Source organism: Rhamphochromis longiceps, linkage group LG15 (genome assembly GCF_057381845.1).
Source record: "Rhamphochromis longiceps isolate RC_006_pf linkage group LG15, R_longiceps_female_GT1.1, whole genome shotgun sequence".
NCBI classification, from domain to species: Eukaryota; Metazoa; Chordata; class Actinopteri; order Cichliformes; family Cichlidae; genus Rhamphochromis; species Rhamphochromis longiceps.
In genome coordinates this window covers 37,477,665-37,486,456 of record NC_140571.1, presented here as the reverse complement: position 1 = coordinate 37,486,456, position 8,792 = coordinate 37,477,665, and the positions used below count along the sequence as shown (strand labels likewise).

At 42.6% G+C, this 8,792-nt stretch overlaps 2 protein-coding genes and 1 long non-coding RNA gene across 8 annotated transcripts in view; 1 reads left to right on the top strand and 2 right to left on the bottom strand.

The window, feature by feature from the left end:
- Positions 1–4,370, bottom strand: part of LOC146653119 (uncharacterized) — a 250,949-nt gene extending 246,579 nt beyond the window's left edge. The window contains exons 1-2 of the long non-coding RNA XR_014907596.1: positions 3,806–4,370; positions 3,648–3,715 (exon numbers count right to left, since the gene is read on the bottom strand). This is a non-coding gene — a long non-coding RNA (uncharacterized LOC146653119). The remainder of the gene's footprint in view (positions 1–3,647; positions 3,716–3,805) is intronic.
- The window catches only part of LOC146653113 (uncharacterized), a 172,703-nt gene that overhangs the window by 113,124 nt on the left and 50,787 nt on the right, over positions 1–8,792 (bottom strand). The gene's annotated exons all lie outside the window — the stretch shown is intronic.
- Positions 1,930–8,250, top strand: pex11g (peroxisomal biogenesis factor 11 gamma). 6 transcript variants are annotated; one of them, XM_085382202.1, is made up of 6 exons: positions 1,930–2,164; positions 5,140–5,394; positions 5,745–5,942; positions 6,025–6,203; positions 6,759–6,821; positions 6,935–8,250. In XM_085382202.1, the coding sequence occupies exons 1-6, from the start codon at positions 1,979–1,981 to the stop codon at positions 7,161–7,163; spliced, it is 1,110 nt and encodes a 369-aa protein (XP_085238328.1). In that variant the 5' UTR covers positions 1,930–1,978; the 3' UTR covers positions 7,164–8,250. The 6 variants fall into 6 exon arrangements, with proteins under 6 accessions (XP_085238328.1, XP_085238333.1, XP_085238331.1 ...); XM_085382207.1 differs by lacking the exon at positions 1,930–2,164 and adding an exon at positions 2,575–3,057; XM_085382205.1 differs by lacking the exon at positions 1,930–2,164 and adding an exon at positions 4,282–4,304.

Sequence of the window (8,792 nt, the reverse complement as noted above, 5' to 3'; positions counted from 1 at the left end):
GTATTTGCAATTTCACAAAAAGTTCACTCTGCACCACATAGGATTGTAAGACAACCTCGCGGAGGCGGAAGAGGGCCCCTTTTTACCCCACAGCAAGAAGAAGCCATTTGTGCAATGGTCATTGCAAACAATGCAATAAAGCTGAGAGACATACAAAGCGCTGTCATAGAGAATTACACGGTATTTGGCAATATTGAATCTGTTTCAATTTCAACAATTGACAGAGTACTCAAGAAAAATGAAATCCACATGAGCAAATGGCCCTGCTAGCAGCCATGGATGCAGCATGTGACGACATCACAGCAGGGTCCTGCAGAGGATGGATTCGCCACTCCAGGAGATACTTTCCTCGCTGCATTGTGAGGGATAACATCTGTTGTGATGTAGATGAAAATATGTGGCCAGACAGACAGGAACGTCTGGATGTGCAAGAATGATTTACTGTACTGTTACATGTGCTGTTTATTGTTCACATTAGTGCACAGCTCTACCAAATGGGTGATTTTATGTTTACATGTATTCTACAGTGAACAAGTGACTGTAGCATATTTTTCTTTTGCACAATTCTGTAGGATTACAAACACTTCTACACAATGGAAATGTGAAACGTACGTATTCAGTGTCTCAGTTACTCCCAAGACTCCCATAACATCTACAGTAACTTTACTGCACATTTCAGATGGCTGTACAGGTAGGCCATAGTGCTGTCGTCAGCATTTTCAGGTGTCACCAATTGTTTTTGCAATGGGAAACACTGAAATTATAAACTGTCATAGTGGAAACATGACAATGCCATTTGACTATCTTGTTCATAAAGATGGTGTCAAGACTTTTCATTTTGATGGCACTGACAGTTTCATTGACATGGATACTTGCTTTTGAGGTATGGATAATCAATTCTGTGCATGTGACGTGCTTTTGCAGGCTATCCACTAGGTTTTGCGGTTTGCACTAATTGTTTTGGGAAATGCACTAACTGCTGTGCAAATGTTAATGGTGTTCTAAGAAACGCACCAAAGCGACTGAGAAAAACACAATAAACTCAAAACCCTGGGTCAACGACCCAGGCATCCTAACAATGTTCAGCAATGAAAGTAAGTAACTTTAATTTCTTCATCAAAACAGCAATAATGTTGTGCTTTACTTTATTTCACGCTTCTTCGTTTTGTTTTGGGGGTTTTTTGGTTTGGTTGGTTTTTGTAAAACTGTAAATTTGAAAATTCATGGATAATAACTATAATAATATTTTATCGTTAAAAATAAAATTTCAATTAGAGCTTGCACGTGCAAGTGGATTAACCATCGCAGAAACAAAAATATAATTACAGTACTGTAATATATCACATATAGATAGATAGATAGATAGATAGATAGATAGATAGATAGATAGATAGATAGATAGATAGATAGATAGATAGATAGATAGATAGATAGATAGATAGATAGATAGATAGATAGATATGTTTAAATGTTTCGTGGTGGTTGTACTTGCTTTTACTTAAGTGTGCTACTTTAAAGAAAATGATTTTAATTTGATTTGCATATTTGCAGACATTTAGTATATTTACATTTGACATTAATCCACAGCATAACATTGTGTCAGCCCCACAGTGTTGGGGAGTAACGGAATACATGTACCGCCGTTACGTATTTAGAATACAAAATATGAGTAACTGTATTCCGTTACAGTTACCGTTTAAAAAGGTGGTATTCAGAATACAGTTACTTTGTTGAAATAAATGGAATACACTGCGGTACTTTCCTGTTTCATTTTGTCGCGGGTCAGGACTGTTTGGGTTTTGTTTGACAGCTACGTTCTTTTGTTCCAGGCGGCAGCGTTACGGTTGCCATGGTTACAGGGCGACGCTCTCTCTCTCTGCGACTGTGTGTTTCCTGGGTGAGAGAGCGCCTTTTCGTTGTTGTTGTGCTAAGCTAACAGGCAGAATGCTACAAGCATAGCTCTAAAGAATGTAGCATCATGTTCAGTGTAGTCCGTGCTGCTGGGAGAATGGACTGCCATACACGTTATGTGTCTGTGAGCGCTAGGAGGGAGAAAAAGGGGAGTGGAAAGGTACGAGCAGTCATCGAGCAAAAACGGGAGCTGGAAGCATGTAAATATAATAATAACCACTGCAGCCAAGAAGAGTGCCTGACGAGCCCAGTTGTAAGTAAGCTATTAAGACTCGACTGTACACTGTGTTCGTGTTTTCCTCCGAAAACAACAAGTTCCGTTGGAGCAGTCTTTCAACGCCTCTCTCTGTCTGTCGCAAGAAAAGTTGACCCACACAACAAAGTAGAGCTATTTTTCGGCTACCAGCCGACAGGGACCCCGCCGTATTATGCTGGGCTTACACTGTGCGATTTTTTCAGTCGCGCGATTCAGCTCCTCCTCAAACTGTACGATTGACTCGCAGGGGTTAGAAGTTCATAGGTCACGATGCAGGGTCTCACAATATACGGCCCGATGCTCTGATGCGACCTGAGTGCTCACACTGTGCGTCCATAAAAATGAAGGTTATAACAAAAATTCTGTCGCTCGCTCTCCCTCTCCGTCTTTCACTCACACAGACACATCACCACCATCAACTTTGCTAAATTGCTAATGAAAAACATTGGTCAGGCAGCTGTGATTGAGCAGCAGTGTCGATCCAACTATTTTCACGGTTGTTGTGGTCGTGATAATTTTGTGAGGCCACATCGAAAGGGCTCGGATGGTTCTACAGGTTGTGCCTCCATCGCTTGTGTCCAGATCACACGCTGCACTGCCGTGCTACGCCGTCTTTTTCGCTGACATTTGTGTTTGCGCGTGCGCAGTGTGGCAAACTGCGGTGACACCCTCACGACCAAGCGATTGATGATCGGGAGCTGGGGCCCGTTCTTCGTACCTCGCTAAGTAGGTTAGCCGGATTAGATTGTTGACGATTTCGCGTGATCCTGGATCAGTCGGTTCCCCGAAGCTCATCCGGGACTTGCTGTCATAGCAACAGAGCCGTAAGCGTAAACCTGCTCGGGAGCAGGTTTACTTTATGTAAACAGGATTAGATCGCGGCCACGCAGGTATGTCCGCTTCATTTATACGAAAGCAACAGCGATAAATAAATAACATCAATGTAACTGAAGATAATGCAGCACTTGATCCTTTTATTGATGTCACACAGATACATACAGGTCATTTCCTAAAAAAGGGAAATGTACTATTAACATTCTATTACATGTATGTGATTATTACAGATGTAATTCATATTTCAGAGTAGTAATTGTAAATTACTTCGTGTAATCAAGATGAGAGACCACGGCTATAAAAGCCAAGGTGGATTTGGGAAGCCTGTCGCAGCCATGTCCTGTCCGTTTACGCGAGCAACCCATTGCGGAAGGTGCAAGATTGATAAGGAGAGTCCTCAGAATTCAGCGTATATTGCGGGACAGACAGGATCCTTTAGCTCAGCGCGACAGTGTGCTCATTGAGAGATATCGATTTTCCCGTGAGGATATTATTTACTTAACCAACTTGTTGACGAGGGGGTGCAGGACCACCACCTGTCTTTTTTTGCTCTGCCCTTTTCTTGGTTGCTGTTATAAACAAACAAACAGATTATTTCAGGCTCTCTTTCCAAGAGACGAAAAGCAATATAAGTGATAAATATTACCATTCTGTAGAATATTCTTATATTTCACTTTTACTTGTTCCCATGTTCTAGTGGGTCCTGTTGTGGCTCTAATGTGTAAGGGGATATAATATAACATAATATAATATAATGTAATATAATATTGGATAATATAGTGTAATATAATAAATCTACCCTACCGCCTACTGGTGTTGGCCAGAGGGGCCGATGGCGCAATATGGCAGCCTCGCTTCTGTCAGTCTGCCCCAGGGCAGCTGTGGCTACAACCGTAGCTGCCTCCACCAGTGTGTGAATGTGAGAGTGAATGAATAGTGGCATTGTAAAGCGCTTTGGGTGCCTTGAAAAGCGCTATATAAATCCAATATATTATTATTATTATTATTAAATTACTTACGAGTTTAATTTGTCAGCAACTTTCTGCCAGCCCTCTCTCCTTGCTTTTGCAGCCTTTGCAGTGTTCCCTTGCGTTCTGATTAAACTCTGAAACTCCTGAAATCCCTCACTCAGGAGTTCTTGCTCTGCTGCCGAAAAATACCGAGCCGAGCGCGCTCCTTCGACATTTTCGCCGACCAATCAGAGGGTTGCCGATCAATGTTTCTACTATCGATGCGTAGCCCCTTTTATGACACCCAGTGATGTCACATTACTGCGTCCAGCTGTACTAATCGTCAACAGCAGGTGTGTTCGGGGAACCGGATTAGCGAGCTCACGGTTAGCGCGATGATTTGATCTTGGATGTGTCATTTGATCTTGGATGTAGTAAGCGACGTACGAAGAACGGGCCCCTGGTCGTGAGGTGTCAATCGCTTCTCGTTACCCCACGTATACTACACGATGCACGACGCACGATGAAGGCCAAAATCGGGCCGATCGCCAAAACGATCGCACGACTCAAAAATCGGCTCAAAATGGGCCAAAAATCGCACAGTGTGAGCCCAGCATTAGTCAGAGGTCCCTTTACTACAGTTCGGAGTCGCGGACCTTCAGTAATAGTAATAAATCACACAGCAATAGTACATTCACGTTGTTGTAAAAAGCATGATAATATTGTAGCGGGTCAGGGCTGTTCGGGGTTCTGCTTGTACAGTTATGTTTTGTGTATGTTGCCATGGTGACGGGTGACGCCCTCTCGCTGCGACGGTGTGTCCTTCCGGGGTCAGAGGGCGACCTATGTGTATTGTGGTTGCCGCGCTGAGCAGTTAGCTAGTGGCAGTGTGTTCTTCTGCAAATGTAATAAACGGCTGTGCTCCCTGGCTAGCTCACGGGAAGCAAGACCAAACGATACCTCCGTCTCCTCCTTGTCTGAACTCGCCACAATATATTAAGTAATCCAAAGTATTCAGAATACGTTACTGTCATTGAGTAACGTAACGGAATAGGTTACAGAATACATTTTGGGGCATGTATTCTGTATTCTGTAATGGAATACATTTTAAAAGTAACCTTCCCAACACTGCAGCCCCACCACACACACCATTTATTTATTTATTTATTTATTTTTAATCAATTCCAGCTCCTGGCCGGACGAAGGAGACGCTCGATTGAATCGACGATCTTCTACTTGAGTCTGCTTTGGGTGCTTCCTGTTTCAAAGTCCAGCTGGGGGAACAGATCACGAGCAAAAACAGCAAATCTAACTGGAGATGGTGTTGGCCTAATAGACTTTCTTATAAATCTAGCAGCGCTTCGACAGAGCGGAGCAGACATGCAGCGGTCTCTGGAGTCTCTGGTGCAGCTGCTGGAGTCCTACAGAGGCAGAGATAAAGTCGTGAGTATTCACTCGGTCACATTGTATCTGTTTAAAGTGTTTCACTCGGTATAAACCATTAATAAAAACAGTGGTTACACGCTTACGAAGTGGATGCCAAGTGGAGACTGATATGTAAGTACTAGACTGTGGTTCTATAGAAACTGCTCATATTTGGTGTTGTTACATTACTTAAGAGCAATGAGCAAACATGCTCTGTGTTAGTTAAAATTAAAGCATCAGCCTAGTAAAGTATGTCTGCCTGAAGTCCACACATTCACTAAATCTCTGACAATAAAATGTCCTTTCTGATTTTAAATAATAATAATAATAAAAAGCTACCCACAAGTCTCTGTTTGTCTTCTTTGCAGATCAGGACAGTGTGTTATGGATCCCAGCTGGTTGGAGGAGTTCTTTCCCGGAGAGCAGAGGCAGATGTCCGGTCCCAGCGGCTCGGGAAAAACCTGCTGCTGTTTTCTGCTCAGCTCAGTCACTGCAGGACGGTGCTCAGGTTGTTCGATGACCTCTCCATGCTGGCCTACTCCCACAGCTACGGGTTTGGAAATGGGGTGATTCACACAGCGTATGCACTGCATCACTCTGTGCTAGCCTGTAAATCCCACTGTAACGCTTGTTGCACGTCTTTCCAAGGAGGAGGACGCGGCCGTGCGCTGGATATCCGTGCTGAACAACGTAGCGGACCAGCTGTACTACCCCTGTGAACACATCGCCTGGGCCGCCGACGCTGAGCTCATCAGAGTGAAGTCCGATAAGTGGTGGCTGTTCAGCACAGTGCTGTGGGGAACCTCACTGCTGCTGGGAATCCTCAGGTGAGATCACCTGTTCACATCCATACATTACTTTTCTAATGCTGCCTTTATGGCATGCTTTTCTTATTTTTGTTTTTTAAAGGCCAGAAAGAAGGAGTCTTATGTAGTTTTTCTGCACCTGTAAATGTAACATATGCAGGACATCTGCTGGCCAGAGCTCCTTTAAAGAACATGCATAGACAAGCAGCCCGTATCTGTCTCTCTGTGTTAGCCCTTTTTCTGGTGAATTTGTGCCTTTTTCAAATCCATAAATCTTCAGTGGGAACTGAAAGGGGAGGGGGATGTGAGAGGAAAGTCAGAGAGAGATTAAGTCAAGCACTTCTACGTCCTACTTACATAATGACCAGAAACTCCTTAATTTCATTATCCCATCTCTTTTTTTCCTCAGCTTAGAGCTTTGTTTATTTTCCAGACCCTCTTTCTTTTTTATCTCATCTGTTATTTCATGCAGTTTTTAGAGAAACCTGTGAAGCATGTTTTAAGTCTGAGCACTGAAGCAGACATCAAACCCTTGCAGTGTGAGTTGATGTACGATGTGAATCATTTGTCCTCTAGATCGCTCCGAGTTCTTCTGCTGCTGAGGAAGAAGCTGAAGAAGAGGCACGAAGGCAGAAACAGGTATTTGATTCAGTTTTCTTTCTGTTGTCTCGTGTGTTTCTAAGCACAGTTACAGTAACATAGAGAGGGACTGACCGGTTATGAAAGGTTAAACCACACATTTTCTCCTGCAGTCGCTCTCAGCTCCGCCGGCAGATGCGAGGGGAGCTGCTGTCCATCCTCAGCAGCATGGCTGACCTCAGTAACGCCATTCACTGGATGCCGCCCGGCTTCCTGTGGGCAGGACGTTTCCCTAACTGGCTGGTGGGGCTGATGGGCACCACGTCCTCTCTGATTGGTTTGATCCAGATGAATGCCGGTAGCGGTGATCAGTCAGACACTACACAGTCTTCACCAGAGTGAGGAAGAGATGGCAACACTAAACGACTGACGGATTTATGGATAATAGTGGAAAATGATTAGACTCCAGTCAGACTGTCTGTGGAGATTAACTGCAGTCCTGTAGCTTGTAGCAACAGGAACATAAATTAAATTGTGGCCTATTACTGCTTTAAAAGCAAAAAAAAGTCACTGCACTTGTGCTTCATTAGGAGTAATTAAAGATCTCTTGATGAATTTGCCAACCCGTATTCAATTTAGTAGCTTTTGATTTACACTTGGACATTTTAGTCATGAGAAATATCATTAAGCTCTACTGTTCATTTCACTACACTAAACATGTTCAGCAGTAAATTCAAGCCCTAACGACCCTGAGGTCAACAAGAGGGAACTTCTGCTGTAAAACTTTTTTCTTTGTCTTTTGTTTTTAATGATTTTGTCTAAAGAATCATCAAAACAGAAGAAAGGTCAGGCAGGTCACAGTTTGATTCTTGAGGAAACACCAGTGGTAACATAGCCTTAAAGTTCCTGTTTAATGGTCAGCTTCACTCTGGAATACGTCCACCCAGCTTCTTAACTGCTTATCCAGCTCAGTTTCACCAGGAGGCTGGAGCCTCTCCCAGTCTGCACTCTGGAATGGGATTGTAAATGATTGCCTTTAAGACACACTCCACGAACCTGGCTTTGAATATAGCATAGAATCATACAAACTGTGAATATAGTATTGCGTGTTATGAATGTGGTGACTGAGCTGTTTCAACTTCAGTCCCGCATTCAGTCATTTTTAAAATCTGTTTTTTTCCAACGCGTTACGTCCTCGAGTTCACACTGTATCAACCAGGTTGGTTAATGAGTTTCCCAGGCATTGAAGAGCTGTCACAGAACTGGAGAAATATCTCAGTTTCATTAAAAAAAACAAAAACATTACCACACAGTTACCACTCAAAGTCCAAATGTTTGAATGTGGTTTTGTCCGCTAACGATGATGTTTGTATGACTGGTGAAATGAAATAGAATGTGTCTGAAATGTGTTGCTAATTTAAATGTAATATAATTTTATATCATGGGAACAAAATTATCTGTTTTTCAAGAAATAAAATAAAATGTTAAATTGTTTGTCTTCTCAGATCATTTAATAAAGTACACAAGTTCTCGTGGGGGTAGATTTTGGGCGAAGTTTCCATCCCTTTATTTTGTGCCACTTAACCAGGATCTGAGAAGTGGCAGCAGTCTAACCCCAAAAGGCCAGGCACTCCTGTAAATACATTTGTATAGAATTTCATTCATTTATGGGCCAAATTGTGTGTGTGTGTGTGGGGGGGGGATAAGCACTTGAATTCAATAGCTTTTCATGATGTCTCTTATGTGACCGGTTTAAGTAAAATCCGTTTGAAATATAAACTCAAATGCACGTAAAATAATTGTAAGTTTCCTTTTTTCGCGATCAAAAATTCGACGTTTGATTGAGCGGGACTTGAACGTAAATCCCGTTGACGTCAGCGTAGGTGAGCGTTGCTTTCAAGTGCTAAAGAACAATAAAATAAATGAGTTTGTAACTACTACACTCCTACATATAAGATTAATATTTTATTCTGCCACATTAGACCCCAATACTGCATAAACTGTATTTATAAACACATTCATATAATATTC

Excerpts from the sequence above, each read along its gene's own strand:
- pex11g (XM_085382202.1), top strand. The coding sequence starts at position 1,979 with ATGTTCAGTGTAGTCCGTGCTGCTGGGAGAATGGACTGCCATACACGT. Across the intron at positions 2,165-5,139 it reads AGTGCCTGACGAGCCCAGTT|CTCCTGGCCGGACGAAGGAG; the intron begins GTAAGTAAGCTA and ends AATCAATTCCAG. Across the intron at positions 6,822-6,934 it reads AGGCACGAAGGCAGAAACAG|TCGCTCTCAGCTCCGCCGGC; the intron begins GTATTTGATTCA and ends TTTCTCCTGCAG.